Below are 16,553 nucleotides of genomic sequence, written 5' to 3'. Positions count from 1 at the left end.
AATCTAGTTTTGGGGATGCTGGAGGCAAAGGAATAAAGACTAATCTACCATCTAAAAGTAACTGCAGGCAGTTCTTACTTTGCACGCTACTGTGTTAACTGAAACCAGTGCATGTTGGAACCAGAGGAGCTGTGGCCTTGCTTTACACAGCAACTGAATTGCCACAGAGCCATGCAAAACCAGGACATAGTTCTTATATTCACCAGATTTGGTTAACACTGTGTCGTGCAAAGTGAGGACTATCTACATTTATTGCCTGGAGGGCTTCATTTAAGAGAAATAGCCAAATTTCTTTGCCACCGCACTAATCTCAAGAGACTTAGAATTCTGTGCACTTTGGAATTCTTATCTGGCTGTGTGGCTCAGTTGAATGCTCTCATTTACATCTGGGAGGAATAATAAATAAGGAAAAATAAGTTTCAGAAATATTAAAGAAAGGAGAGATCTGAATATAAAATATTCCAATTATATTTGATTTACTATATCTTATAAATCAAAGCATATTTATTATAAACTTTGATACTTGATATTGGTTGGGTTTTTTGGGAACCTGTTCAGTTGAATAGAAGAAAACAAGACTGTCTATAGAACATACACCGACTATAGAGCATTCTGTCATTGACTAAATCTCCAGGTTGGACGTCTCTCACACTATGATATAATCTCAATTAGTTTAATTGCATAATATCAGTACATGTTATGCTCTGATTTCAGTCAGTTTCATTTTCTTTTATTTAATAGTATTTTGAGAATGTGATATTGATATTGCAAACATTGATTCATATCAGAATCCCGGTAGCATCAATTGAAATGGAGCTGCTCAGAAGAAAAAATAGAGAAATTATAGTCCTCTTGCTATTTCTGGTTACCATTATAGTCATCATTCTTTACTTCAAAAACAGAAGATAAGAAATGAATTTAAAATCTATTTCCTATGATTTAGAACTTGATAAGTTTTTTTCTTAAAAGAAAATAGCAATATAGAGGGAAGTTGTCTGCATATCCCTTAGATTCCAATTAGACTTCTTTCTGAAAATTTTGCATATCTTATTTTAGATAATGCTACTTATTACTGTTTTATCTAGTTCTAATCTCTCTACCTGATTCCTACATGACTATTATTTCCAAAATTAAGGTATTATCATGAAGTACTTAATATTTAGCTGAAAATCCTGTGCCAGACTTGTCTGTAAGTGTGAACTTAATGGATTTGAAAATATTTCATCTGCTTTCTTGCCAATTTCTCATGATTACCTTGAAAAATGATATATGTTAATTGGTCTAGTACATAAAATTTAGACAGATCTGGTTAGATATTTGTTAGAAATATCTGTAATATACATATTTATTTTTAAATAGACTACTTGCCCTATTTTTGTTTTCAGTTCACAATCAATTCTTCCTTGTAGTTATTTATAAATCAGAATGATACATGTCTTTAAGGTACTGCAGTCAGTGGAATTGCTGATAATAGTTGGAAAAGAGATATATTTTATTCTTTCCTCTAAAAAAGTCACCTCAGGATAATATCCAGTTGTTTTTTTTTTAACCCAGTAAAAGTTTTAGGCTATTATTTACTGAGTTAAACATAAAACCTGATTTTTTAAAAAGGATGGGATATTGTATTTTTTCCTAGATATCTACTTGTGTTTTGTGTCAGGGAAAGATCAAGCATCATATAATTGAAGGTTTAATTGTAAATTAAGATCGCAGTAATTGAGTCTGACTCTCAAACAATAAAGGCTGATAGATAAATTTCCACAAATTTTGTGTACCTAGGATCATAACATTGATATCCTCTTTTAAATGTTGGATCCTTCCTCTCAATCGCTATAGCACATTTCAAACAGGCTTAAAGCTGCCCACCATGGTATATAAATATGTGACGTCAGATAACACAACACTGAAAGAGGAGTAAATTGTGTATACATTCATAAATTTTATACAAAAAAATAATTCTTACTCTACAGCAAAAAGATTCCTCAAACTTTAGTAGGGAGAATAAAAATTATGTATTTAAAAAATACTATTGGTGAAAAATTTATAAGAACCAAAGTCATAGAAATGCATGAAAATTATAGGGATAATTGAGGAGGTAAAATATGAAACTTAGGATATCTTGCCTTTCAGGGAAAATACATTCTAGAAATTTAATGGAGATTCGTACCTAAAATTAATCTGTATGTTGGTCTCATCTACATGCATGCTAATGCTTATCTGTTTCAATGTATATCATTATGTAATGTGTCCAAGGACTATCTTTATTTTATACATGTATAATCTAATCTGTAACTGTGCATTATTCCATGCTTAATAATAGCTACTTTTAATTGATAATTTACTATAGATTATCAACTTAACTTTCCATGAACAATTGTAATTAATAGTCCAAGGTCCTCCTAAGATAAGTAGTAAGACATAGGTTGACTTATTTTACATGAGGTATATAAAGCAATTTGCCCAAGGTCACATAGCTAGTAAGTAGTGAAGCTAGGCTTGAACCTGTTCTCTTGATCACTAAGATATTTCTTCTTGCATGTGTGTTACATCTTGTAGGCTTGAGGTAGAATTAAAGGGCTGTTGGCTACTCCTCAGCCAGGTTCTCTTGGGATGATTGGTCCTCTATTGTGTTAACAAAAATATCTGATCATCAGTCTTGCCATCCAGAAGTTTAAATTATGCAGTAAACTCAAAGATAATCAGCTTCTCAATGGCTGGTATACACTAACCAAACCAATATATATCCAGAATGAAAATGTACTAATATAGGATAATGAACATTTCAAAGTGATCCCAAGTACTACTGTCAGCCAGTCAGCTTGCCCTTTCCTTATAGGAATTCATGGGAGGATTCAACATAAATTTATGAAATTCCTTTAACATTTATTGGTCATGCTTTGTGATAACTACCGAAGATACAGAGATGGTAAGTGCCTCACTGAGCTAATTTAGCCCTCAAATGGATGGCAAAGACAGATGAGTAGAATGACAATTATAAAATGATGTGGTAGAGTTGTGAGTGGGTTAAGTGGAAGATGCTGTGGAAGTAACAGCAGAACCATCACCCCAGCTTGAGGGACTCAGGAAAGTCTCCTGAGAGGAGATGATACCTGGGCTGAGTCTCAAAGGGTAAGATTTAACCAGAGGAGGGAGGGGTGTCTTTCTAGGCAGAAGGATCTGTGGAGCAGAAGCATAGAAGTAAGAAAACACTTGACACAAAAGGGAAGTACAGGGTTCATTATGATAGAGAGTATAAGGTTTCTTTTGAGGAAGTGGTAAAAAGTGAAATAAAAGTCTAGAACTATATAATGAATGACTTCATGCATAAATATGCTTGATATGTTTTTCATCCTAAAAAGAATAGGATCTTATTAAGGATTTTGAGTATAGGAGTGACATATACATATTTCCATTTAAAACACATCATTCTGAAGTAGTGGTTCTTAAAGTTTAGCCTGCCTCAGACTCACCTGGAGGGCTTGTTAAGAGTTTCTGATTCAACAGGACTGGAGTAAACCCCAAGAAAATGCATTTTTAAGTTCCTAGGTGACACTGATGCTACTAGTTTCCAGGTCACATTGTGAGAAACACTTCTCTGGAGAAGAGATTGTATAAGGATGAGAGTAGAAAAAAAGAACTCAAAAAGACACTATTTTGGAGAAATCCAGGAATAGGGGAAAAATAAAATGAGGCTTTGAACTAAGGTAGTGAATGGAGTGGATGATGAAAGGAGGTAGTAGATTGAACTAAGCAGATATCTAGAAGGAAAAATTGACTGGCTTGGTATTTGAATACCAGAGTGAGGGAACACTCTATTGACCTCCAGAAATCTCAATTGACTGTTTATTGGAAACGCCAAAAGAGATAAATGCTGGGAGAAGAAATTGGATGGAGGCAGTTGCCCAGAGTAATGGCAGAGGAGGAGAGGAGATGAGGTCTGATTTGACCATATTAAATCTGAGATAACAAGTACCCATCAATGTGTAAAAGTTGGCAAAAAGGAGCTGAGTCTGAGTCAGGATTTAGCAAAAGGTTCCCTTTATCACCTCAGCCATATGGAAGGGAATAGACAAGAAAAAAAGCAGCACAAAAAAATCATAATGGAAAGTGCTTCAAAGAGGGCACTCCATGGAAAAGGCAGAACCTTAAATCTCTTTGGTACTTTCTTCAGTAAACCCTATTCCATGCAACACTGACACAATTATGTTTTTGATACATATTAGATTTCCTGTCTAGGTTTGAGTTTGAAAAGGATACTTCGAACTTAGAAATATATAACAAAAATCTTTGGAATTTTACTTTTTTGCTAAATCCAGTGGCATTAACGCTCTTATCTGAAGGTCAGACAAGGATATTCTTTTTTCCATCAGAGAATATCCACCTCACCTCAGAAAAATTCTGCTTGCAATTTTATTCATTTCTTCTACAAATATTGAATAAGTATGTTTTCTGCCAAGTCACTATATGGCATGCCAAGATGTCCTCCACATTTATTTCCACACCTCCACTTACTCAAGAGAGCATAATAGTTAAAAATCATTGCCTCTGAAGTTAACCTGTTTCGCTTTGAACACTTAGTAGTTAATGTAACCTTTGTCAAGTCATTTAAACTCTTAAAGACTCAGTTCCATCATCTTAAAAATGGTGAAAATAATCAGCTAAAAGAGCTGGGATGCTTTTTAATGAGGCAATAGAACTCTCAGCATGGCATCTGGTACAGTAAATGCTTAATAAATGTTAATCATTATGTTACCCAACCAAGGTCTTAGGGCAGACTTACCCAGTGTGTGTTCAAAAACAAATACAATTCCAGCAACATGAAATACTCAGACTTACTGTCACTTTATAAAATTTCCCTTTACAACCCCTATATGTTGTAAATTCAGCACCTTATTTCTCTGAATTCTTCCTTATGTTATTCTTCAGATTGACATTCTGAAAGATCCTTGAAGTCAGAGAGGATGTCATAGCGTCTGGATTCCATACACCAGATTCAGTGTGGTGCCTTGTGCTTATTTTGTGTGCAACATGCATTTGTTGACTAAATTGTCTTGTCATTCTCATGCCCTACAGACTGTGAACTCTTTGAAAGCTGTGACCTTGACTTATTCATCATCATGCTCTCTGTGTCCAGCACAGTGCCTCAGTCATAACAGATGCTCAGTCATTCTCATTTGAAGGAATTAATTGTGTGGCTCAGGGAAAATTCAGATTTGGGCTGGACTATGCTTGCAGTAAGAGTGTAGATATTTTCCTTTATTAAAAAAATTTAAAGAATGACTAAATAGGGCTCTTTCTGGCTTCCGTAAGAAAGACGATTTATTGGTTGTGTGTGTTTCTTGCTTCTTCTCTGCCTCCCCGGAAATTTACCCTGTAAAGTTGCCAAGGAAACACTAACAGCTTAAGCCTGGTAGAGGAGGAAGATGCCTCATTAATAAACTCAGCTTCATTATTTGGATGCTTGCCTCAAGGAGCTGGTGTTCTGGGATGAAAGATTGTTTCCATTAAGCCTTATGTAAAAAACTGAATGATTTTTTAAAAGAAATTTTGTTTTCTGACTTACGCATTGCCAGTGCTATGTACCTACACACTATGAAATGTTACATAAAAATAAACATTATTGATTTTTAGTTTAATGTTTTTGAACTGTTTATTAATGCTCAGCACATATGTTATATAAAGTTATCAAGCACTGATGTATTTATTGTGCAATAATTAGGGTATCAGGTCTTTAATTTGAAGTATTGACAGTATTTCACCAGAAGATAAACTTAATGTATTGTTTATTATCTATTAAATCATCTTGTGTATTTTCCTTCTTATGAACTAGAAACTCTGGGATATATAGAAATGTATTGCCTCAAGATAATACAGAGTTGAGTGTCTTTTATAAGGAGGATATCTCATTAGTGATGTATAATGGAAAAAAATGTACACTGTGCTTGGGGTTATAACACCCAGGATTTCAAAGCTTCTTTGGAGCATTTACCGGCTGTGTGATCTTGGGCAAGTCGTTCATTAACTTGTTCACTCAGGCATTCGAAAAAGATTTGGTGTACAGACACTATTACCTTGAGCCATGCTTTCAAAGTGATACATTTATACAACAATTAGAAATCCTTCATCATTTGTACACTCTGAGACTTGGCTTTTTTAGGTATAAAATTATATTACCTGCTTCACTCATTCAGTCAGTCATTCATCCATTCAAAAAGTACTTGTTGAGCTCCATGTGTGGCAAACTGCTCTAGAGGCTGATGAGTGGTGCTCATCCCTTGCTGAACTCCTGACAACATTGTTCTTTTACCTTTACTCCTTTGGGCTTGGAGTGGTTATTATGATTTTCCTTCAGTCTCCATGCTTCACATTCCGCTGGATCCATTAAACCCTCCATACCTCTATAAAATATCCTCTGATTAAATGCTCTTTTACATTGTTTTCGAGTTTGCCTTTTGTTCCCGGGTAGACTCTTCACTGATTTAGACAGTTAGTTATATTTGGCTTGTTTTTCGCACAGCAATGGAGCGAGTGTGGCTGGGTGGCATGAGAAAGAAGGATATGGCAAAAGACAAGATCAGTGAAGTGGGCAAAGCCAGATCATCACAGGGCTTGCATGACATAGTAATAAGTTTGTATTTTGTTCTAAGATTAGTGGGAAACCATGGAGGGGTTTGGATCATGGGAGTAATCTGATTTAATGTGCATTTTAAATAGATAGCTCTGACTGCAGTGTGGAGAATATATGAGGAATGAGGATACAAGAACAGATGCAGGGACAACAGTTAGGAAGATCATTCTTTAGCCCAAGGGAGAATATTGTTGATTTGGTCCAAGGGATCAGGTTGGTAGTAATGCAGGTGGTAAGAAATAGTCTAATTCAAGCCATATTTTAAAGATAGAATTGGCAGGATTTGCTGATGGATTTGGACCTAAGAAACTGGGTACATGGTGATGTCAAGATGGACAGTACTGGGACAGAAACCTAATTTGGGGGAGGTTTTCAGGTGAAAATCAAGTTTGATTTTGCATTAAGTTTTAGATAACTGTAATACACCCAAGTGGAGGTTGTAGGCAGTGTAAATCTCTGAGGTTAAAAGGAATCCAGAATTCATTAGCATACATGGTACTTAGGAGCCATGGTACTAAATAAAATTACACAGAAGGTGAAACTCAATGGATACTAAGACAAAAAGTATTTCAAGAATGGTGGAGTGGTTAACTGTGTCAAATGTGACTTAGAGACAAGAAAAATGATAATGAACATTGACAGTTGATTCAGCTAATTAGATGTCATTGGCAGCCTTGATAAGAGGGGTAGCAGTGATGTAGCGGGGACAAAAGCCTGCATCGAGAGAGAATGGAACGTGAGGGATATTTGGGGGGAATTTTTCCATAAAACAGATGAGAGAAATGCTTAATTTTGATATTTTGAATATATGAATTTTGTAAACTTCTCTATAAACATAAAATATCTCATCATATTTTTAAAGACCTTGAAACAAATTTTAAATTTAATAATTCAGTAAATATGGTTGATGTTTTCCTATTATATTGATTTCACTATACTAATATATTTTTGATAGATTGTTTAGTGCATGAAAATGTACTCTATATTGAAATATAATCACTTTCCTCTAAAGATATTCTAAAATAATTGCAAATTACAAATATGCATAAATCAAATTTCAAAATACTCATAGCTGGTAACAATATTGTAATGCTTTAAGTATTTTCATATTATGTAAAGTGATTCTTTAGAAGAGTAGTACTTGAAAACTTGATATTAACTTTAAATGTAACTATTAGGTTTTAAGATATTCTGGGTCTGATGGCATGTGCAATGTTAGATTCAACTGACTGTTTAGAATTTTCTATTCTTCATTTTTAATGTATTTAATACCCAAGCTACCTTAACATCTTTTCCTTGACCGTAACTGGCTGATCGTACTCTTCAGGGATAAAAATAAGGATCCAGCAATAGCCCTGAGTGAAACCTCAACTTCTAATATCCTCCTTTTTCCTACCTCCACACAGAGGAAGCAAGATTTACAACATCTGAACTTAATGATCTGCAGGGCAAACCACATGATTAATCCCTATAGCTCCATCATTCAAATTGTCTGTCAAGGGAAAAATATGTCAACTTTTAGAGCAAGGGAAAAAGTTGCAGATGGGCAACCAACAGCATCAGTGCAGCACAAAGTGGAGTTTATTTTAAACCTGGGTGGAGGTGATACCCATGCTCCAGGCTGCCTTCAAATCTCACTCTGCTTAGAGCTCTGACACTGACTGCTCCACTGCATCTGTGGCTCGCCGTTCCCAAGCCTTAAGACTTCTGATTCATGGGTCAGCCTTGAATTACCAGGTTTCCATCTCAGAAGCAGGGTTTTCCCATATTAAAAGAGACTGACTGTATACAGCTTGTGTCAAGGACTACTAATAACCTCGCTCAGGTATTTGAACCTTGGAGAGGGAAGTGAAACTTTCATTACCTGAATTTTCTTTTTAAGAAGTGAATTGGATTCCATAATTAATAGGTCCTAGTTTATTTGGTTCTGTGTAGATAACAGCAGCCCGTATAAAGGAGGCTATATAATGCTGATATTAAGCAGCAAGCTGTCCCTGAGCAGGGACAGGTGTCAGGTTGGCTTGCCACACTTCTGTAGATTTGACTGGGAAGGAGACAGTGATTCCAAATGGATTGAAAGAATATATTACATATACAGCATAAACAAAGTCTCCGTGGTGTCAGCTTTCCACACCCCTAAAAGATCCAGGACTAGGGTGAGACAAGTAAGGTATTTAGGGCACAAAGTTTAAGGAGTCATTCACTCTCAGGATTGTACAAGTGTCAGCTTGTTTTTGCAGATGTCTAAGAATGAGGTGCCTAGGGTATAACATTTAAGGAGGCACTCACTGTCAGGATCCTGCAGGGGCAGGATCAACACCTGTATGACCCTCAAAATGAGTGCCTCCTTAAATTTTGCACCTTAGTCACATCAGTAGCCTAAATCCAATCCTGTACGTGGTCGCTAGGCCCACGGGACAACACTAAATTGGATGAGCCAGATGACAGACAACAAGAGTGACAGGCTGCTCTGCTGGGGAGGAGTCCACTCCATATTGCACCTTAGCAGTTTTATAGCCTGCAGATGGATCTGGGGATGGGGGAGATGAGTGAAGTGGAAAGTTCCATGCCTCATTGGTGCCAGGGAGGAGAATAAGAAACAGCCATGTGTAAGGTCTTCATGACTTGCTTACCTGGAGGTCCACAGAATATTCCACCAAGACATGGGCCAACCTAAGGTTAGCCTTGCCTACATGGCCCATGTGGATATGTGCAAGGTCACCAGGACGTCAGGATAAAGCTGTTCTACAACTGGTATTAAAAACATAGGTTTGGAGTCAAACAAATATATTTTGTAACCCCACTTCTTAATAGCTGTGTGATATTGGGTAAATTATATAAACCTTTTAGCCTAAGTGAGAAAAGAAATAACTACTTTATAAGGCTCTTATAACTACCCTATAAAACTGTTTATAATGTATATAAAGCATTTAAAGAGTGCCTGCATGTAGTAAATGTTCAATAAGTAGTTATTATTTTATTAGCTATTAAATCTAAATGAATATGGTATACAACATAGTTTTAAAAAATTCCATAACGTAGTAAAAAAATCAAAGTTTGTTTTGAATGTTTTAATCAAACAAATAACATTATTACAGTAGTAAGTTTAAAAACCATCTAGGAAATCAACGTTTTTACTTTTTAGTGTCTCCCTTTTTGTTATCTCTATAAAAATACATGTAAATAACAAGATAGACAAATTTGTCAAAGATTTAAGTTATATTTTGTAGATAAGATATTCAACAACCATCAGAAAGACTGACTCACTTTCAACTATTTTCAGAGTTTCTCAAGGGATTTATTTCACCTATTAATTTTACAACATAAATGCATTCATGCACACTTATGCTTGTTATTCACACCTGAAAATTTTTTTTGCGTCAAGTGATAGATAAGCCATGTTTAATTTGGGCATCTATCCAAGTAGGACACTCTCTCTCAACTTACACTCAAAATAGAAAATAGGATTAAAAAAAGTTTTTTTAATTAAAAGAATAAACAGGATAAAAGAATATATCTGTATTCTCTTTAGAGCCATGAGTTCATAATTTGCTTTAATTCAACTTGTTAAAAAACAGAAATACCAATGCCTTTTCCATTCATCTCCAAAATTCTATTGTTGCTTTATTTTTTTTCAAGACCATGACTATCATGAAAAGTTTAAAATTTTACAGATCTGAGCATTGGCCCAACTTTTCTACGATGGCAAGAAATCATGGTAGAACTTTTAATTAACAAGATGACAAAATGCCTCAACTAAATTGCTAAAATATTTTTTCTCTGAATTAATTTCCCTATTATCTCTCTGATAATGTCATCAGAAATTCTATTGTTAATGTAATTTATATGCCTTTCTATGAATAACGAAGGTATTAACTCAAAATGTACTTAACGCCTTTTTTTTGTTCTTTTCATTTAAAATGTGCTTGGAAGAAACCTTTCATGTGAATAGAACTTTGTTTTTTGTCATGGTCATAACAGGAGTATTATCAAAAAGTGAAAAGGGCTGTGTGTTTTATTTTCTGTTAATCTAATACTTTAGCCATTTTATTACCATTTTATTTCACTCCATGAAATTCTAAAACAATTTTTAGATTATATTTTAATCTTTGGATTCAAAAGGAATGCTAATTTTGTTTGCCAATTTATAAATATGTTTCATGCTTAATTTTATTGTATACTGACATGATTTACTTAGATAACAATAGAAATGTTAAAGATCACGTAAGATCAAATAATTTAGATGATTTGATTGTTTATGGTATGTGTGGTGTTGGAATAAAGAATTTCAACAGGATGGAGAGGGAGGGCCTTTTCAAAATAGACTTAATATTGCAGACATATTAATTAGGATCTTTTAGTGTTTGGGAGCCAGAAACTTATCTTAAAGTTGCAGGCAGGGAGAACATCCAGTTTCAGACATTGCTCAAATGATATTTATCAAGGACTTAAGACACTCCCATTATATCTTATAGAATCCATATTGCCTTAATTCTCTGGCAGGCCCCTACAACATTTGAAACAATTTTTATAAGCCTCTTTTAGAACTAGAACGGAGAGGGAAGAAGTTCCTCAAAAGGATGCTGGGTAGGAAAAAATATTATATACAATATATGCATTACGAAGAAGACAGTAAGTTTCTTGGCAAGCATTCTTGTGGTTGCCTTATCATTCATGGCCCTTAATAAAATATGCATGCAGAAATTCATCACTCATCAAGTTCCTGTTCAAAGTCAGCTCCTTCAGATGGAAACTTTCACCACACCATCCCTTCCTTCTTCCCTGCCCTGCCTTTAATGTTTCCTGCACGTGCTCATTTGAGTCCCGTATTTATTGTTAAGATTCCCCATTTTTGAGATACCAGTGAAATGATGTAATTGAGTCCCAAGTGAATTAGTAGCATGTCTTCTTAATGATATCCAGGTGTTGGCTGTTTCTCTGATCATAGATATTTAAATTTCTTTTCCTTCTATCTTTACTCAATTATCTTTCTTTCATCTTTGATTTCTTACTGAAATACATTTCCCCAGGTTCCTCAAACCTATCCATTCAACTAGATGCAAACAGATAAGAAGTGGCCAGGGTCACAAGAAAGAAACTTTTTAGCAAAAACTAACTTATCAATTTAGCCCCAAACTCCTATTCATCTACCTATGAGCAGACAGGTTTTTTTGTTGTTGTTGTTTTGTTTTTTCGTTTGGGAGGAGTGGGGGGATGGTTTAAAAATTAAAACAGTTGCAAACATTAAAGTCCTGAGAGATTTTACTTAAAAACCTAAAATTCTAGCTTCTTTTGAAAAAGCCATATGATTAGTAACCGTGGGACCAAAGCCGTACAACTGATAAGGCTGAGCTCTAGTTCCTAAAACAGCGCACTTGCTCTCGAGTTTGTCACAGCATCACCCATTTCTTCATTTGTGATACCTTTGTCAATTGTAATCATTTTTCAGGCATGATCTACTGTGGTTACCGATTTAAGATTAGAAATAGATCCTTATAAAAGAACAGCTAATCTGTCCATATCTGTTAATATTTTCATCTTCTATGTATAGTAATAGAGTGAACTGTAGATAATTAGATTTTTTTGTAGTTTAAGCATTTTCCATGGGTTCAGTATTTGCAAATAATATGTTAAATTGCAGTTTCATTAAATTTCTTTTTTCTGTTCTGCCCTCACTTCAGCTTCTTAGAGAATGAAACATCTGCTTTCCCACCTAGAGCCATTTTCTTTACATATTTCAAGAATAATTAGCCTGTTTGTATTTTTTTCTATTTACAGATTATACAGAGTTGGAGAAAATATCTAAATTTTTAGATATGACCATTGGTATAGCATTACAGTGTGTAAGATTGTCTCAAAACAAAACAAAAATATAGCTGAGTGCCCTAACTTTGTAGCTAAAGAAAATATTACACTGTGGGACTGGGAAATTCTCCATGCTGTTGAGTGGCATTTTACAATCAACACCTCTCCCCTTTTCAGGATATCGAATCCCTAACAGGAGGGCTGACTGGTTCTAAGGGGGCTGATCCACCGGTAAGTTAGATCCTTCCTTAAATTTAACTATTGACGAAATGAATTATGTACATACCAGATCATCAGTTACTTGTATACAAGTTGTCATACAGGTAACTTTTTGAAATAGTTTCTTTCAAAACTTTATAGCTATTGCAGTAACTAATACAAAAATGTGAACTTGCTCTGAGGTGTCATTTAGTGTTTTAAAAAGTTTTAATACTCATAAAATTCATCTCCATACGTTGATTCTAAAAATAAGAATAAAAGCTTCATTAGTATGTGTAAACACCTTATGTCCTACTAACGGGCTACAAAAAAAGTTAAAGCTTTTTGGAACTTGAGAATTTACCATTGTAAATAAGTGTATGATTTCAGTTGCAATATACTTCCTAGTTACTGAGAAAAAATTATTTTATCAGCCCATTTTTTTCACAGTATTGATTCTTGATATTGCTGTTTCTTTCCTGCTTTACCCAGGAAGCTTCTAGAAAATTGGAGAAACTGCTTGAAAGTTTTAAAAGATTATCATTTTTAGGCAATAGCAAGAGATTGATAGTCTAGTATTGGAACATTGTAGGCCTTTCTGTGATGTCTGATTTCAGAAAACATTGAGTAAAACAACATTCCTGTGATTTCATGCTTGAGGCACAAACATGAGTTCATGGTGTATATCTAAAGTAATAAAATTCAATTTATTTCAACAAACAGCCAATGCATAAATTTGTATCACTGCTTGCTTTTCACTTAGCACTGTGAGGTTTAATGTGGAACACACAGAATCCTGTGTTGTCAATTTTTAGCTATACTTCATCTAGGCATCTAGCTGAAGTATATAACTACTTTAAGACACCACTGAAGTGTTAAAAAGATAACTTTCAATTGTAGCTCTTTCTCTCCTGTCTCACTCTCATGTGTCTCATGATGTTGTCTAATCTTCATAATGCTCCTAAAGTAGGCTAAACAACATATTTTAGTCCTTTCCCTTCCTTTTGTTTTCATTGTCTAAATTTATGCAGGAAAAAAAATGTACTGTCTTCAGATAGCTGCTTATATTTAGTCCCTGAACCTATTATACTGCAGCATAAGACAAGATGAAATGTAAGTCAGTGTAGTAGTATAGGTGACTGCTTATGTGATGTAATTTCATCCTGCTGCTTTGTGTTATGTTTGTGCATAGCATTCAACTCTTATTAGAAGAATAAACTCATTACCTTTAAAATACCTCCCTCACTGTTCACTGATTCCTGAAAGAATTCTGCGATTAGAGATAAGTTGGTTTTAAGAGGATTTGTCCCTTGTTCAAAACTAAACTAAACTAAACACCTCTCTTCTGTATGTGACCTTAAAACTCTTACCTGCTATTTACATGTTAAAATAAATTAGTTTATCATATCCTTTCAAGAAAGCAAGTTTCTAAACATGGAAGATTGAGTCAGCATAAATCCTAGTTACTGAAAGAAGCCCCTTACAGGGGAAAAAGGTCACAGAAAGGAAAGATGGTGACCTAAAGGCGAACTTAATCAACTTAATTCCCAAAAGCTAAAAGTGAACTGTATATTTGTCTGTATTTTTATACTATATGTGTGTATGTCTTTTTTTCTTTGGACATAATTTATAATATTATGAAGATATAGGTTCTCTCTTGGCCATCCCTTACCATGATGATGGGTATTTTATACTGCTACCTACATTTTCTGAAATTCAATGATAGGGCTTACTTTATAACTTTTTGTAGAGTGGAAAACATCACACAAATGCCAGAGTACATAGGAGCTAAGACAATCTAGGGTGTTAACAGTATACATACATTTAGTGTTTCCCACTGTTAAAGAGATATTGAGAGGATATTACCAAGAGCTAGGTAATAAAATCACTTTTTAATCCTTTATAAAGCTAAGTATGAAGGTAAAATGGTAATGGTGTCTAGAGTTGCTTCAGTCATTTAAGAATAAGGCTTTGAATTAAGCTATTGTTTTTGCCCCCGTTAGAAAACTGAAAGTCAGATTAAATTATACATAACCTAAGTCCATTTGAAGTTTCATATTACTTTTTCTTTCTTTAAAAAAAGGCCTTTCTAATAGATTATCTGAATACTGTTATCCATTATCCATTTCTAAAGTTGTGTCTTTTTTATAAATGTTGACAGTGTATTACTAAACCCATTCTATGATGAAATTTTCATTGGTAAGAAATTCAAGTTCCTATAATTTTTTCTCATTGAACAGAATATATAAAGTGTTGAATGAATGGTCTCTCACAAGGATATGTAGCTGTGGAGTAATTTCTTTACCAGTATAATAGAAATATCAGATACATCTTTAAATATAAATGGTATATTTAAATATTGAAAAATTTTCTGTGGGTAGATATAAATATTATTTCTGAAGCATTAGGAAAAAGTGAATTTTGCTTTTTTTCAAATAGTAAGCATGTATAAAAAGTTGTGTCAAATTTGCAAATGTCATTATAAATAAATTTGCATATCTGGTAAGAATAAATTTGAGTAACTCCAGGAATATAGTTTGCATTAATATTTTTAACAATATGTTAAGTACGTTTTTTGAAAATTCAAGAACTCTCAGTTTTAGTGCTAATAATGACAGAGAATCACTCATTCATTATTTTCAGGGACAATTCAAGAAGTTTTATAATGGCTTTCTTCTGAAAAGAATTTCAAAAAGTATGTTTTTAAATTTGTAAACTGGAAATCAGTTGCTGCTGCAAATAGAACTTGCAGACTTTTCTAAATCACACAGTTACCTTAGAAAATAAACCCTTCTATCATTAAGAAAAATATGGCCCATTATGTTAACTTAAAATTGTCTTTGAAAATTTGTATCAAAGATATTCTACATTCTGCATATATTTTTCATTCATAAAAATTAGATCACAGATTAACCTCCAGTGTAAAAACATAGCATATATTTACATATAAAAATAAAAAGGAAATAGATAATTAAAATCTGAAGGGTAAAATATCATTATTAAGTGCTTTTTTAATATACCATTTTTCTATAGTGTTTTAAATTTAAAATATTAACATTATTAAAAATGAAGAGCTTGTGAAATATATAGGTGTCAGGGATATCCCTCATTATCAAGTTGTCAGGTCATCAGGCTGGCCATTAGGAAGGCCAGGGTAAGGTCTAGGTAACTCAGTTTCTGATAGCCAAGGTAATTTTAGATGCTGAAAAACAGGTATAAAGCATGAATAGTTATACTGCTATACCAGCTGAACCTGGTATCTGGAGAGCTGTGGATATGCAGGTCCATGTGGTACCAGTAGTGTGACAGATCACTGTCCTGTTTTGAGCCCATGAGCTGGCGACATAGAGGATTTGGAACCTCAGCCTGGAGCCAGGATTTGTCACAGACTGCGAGCTAGGTCTAAGTCTGCAGGTGGGTTTTAGGCTCAGCTGGCTTGGCCACAAAAGTTAAGTTTCGTGATACAGATCTAAGCAGACTAATGTATACAATGAAGGGAGTTTCTCTTTGTCATTTGGTTTAAGAAACTTTCTGATTATTTATAAACTGATATAAACTAGCTAGTTACTTTCCTATTATTTCTGATTCTTTTTGAGGGTTAATATGGACAAAATCTAATAAAGAGTAATGTGGGACAAACCCTAGACTATATGAAACAAATTCCTGAACACACTGGTCAAGTGTCGAAGTGTCCTGATAGTTCACAGTTCTATTATCAGTGTTTGAATCAAGTCCACCTCATTGCCTCATCCAGGACTTACAGCAAGAATGCCACTGGGGCTATTCAGTTCCTCCCTTGTTTTTCTTTCTATTTGTTACCCCGGAGTGAGAAGCTCTATAAATTTGCTTCCTACACAACTTAGTATTTTAATTGTTCTAAGTTTCCGTTATTCAAATGCTAATGGTTCTCTTTATTTCTAGA

At 34.3% G+C, this 16,553-nt stretch overlaps 1 protein-coding gene across 4 annotated transcripts in view; it reads left to right on the top strand.

Moving 5' to 3' along the window:
* The window catches only part of PPFIA2 (PTPRF interacting protein alpha 2), a 472,979-nt gene that overhangs the window by 72,120 nt on the left and 384,306 nt on the right, over nt 1–16,553 (top strand). For 3 of the 4 annotated variants that reach the window (XM_029205874.1, XM_029205875.1, XM_029205876.1), the window contains one exon: nt 12,611–12,664. The exons of the other annotated variant lie outside the window; for it this stretch is intronic. In XM_029205874.1, coding sequence (XP_029061707.1) covers nt 12,611–12,664 — 54 coding nt within the window. The remainder of the gene's footprint in view (nt 1–12,610; nt 12,665–16,553) is intronic. 4 annotated transcript variants of the gene reach the window in all.

Source organism: Monodon monoceros, unplaced genomic scaffold, assembly GCF_005190385.1.
Source record: "Monodon monoceros isolate NGI ecotype Baffin Bay Population unplaced genomic scaffold, NGI_Narwhal_1 Super_Scaffold_6, whole genome shotgun sequence".
In the NCBI taxonomy this organism is placed as follows: Eukaryota; Metazoa; Chordata; class Mammalia; order Artiodactyla; family Monodontidae; genus Monodon; species Monodon monoceros.
Note: the sequence above shows the minus strand (reverse complement) of the source record. Positions and strands in the feature narration are given on the sequence as shown.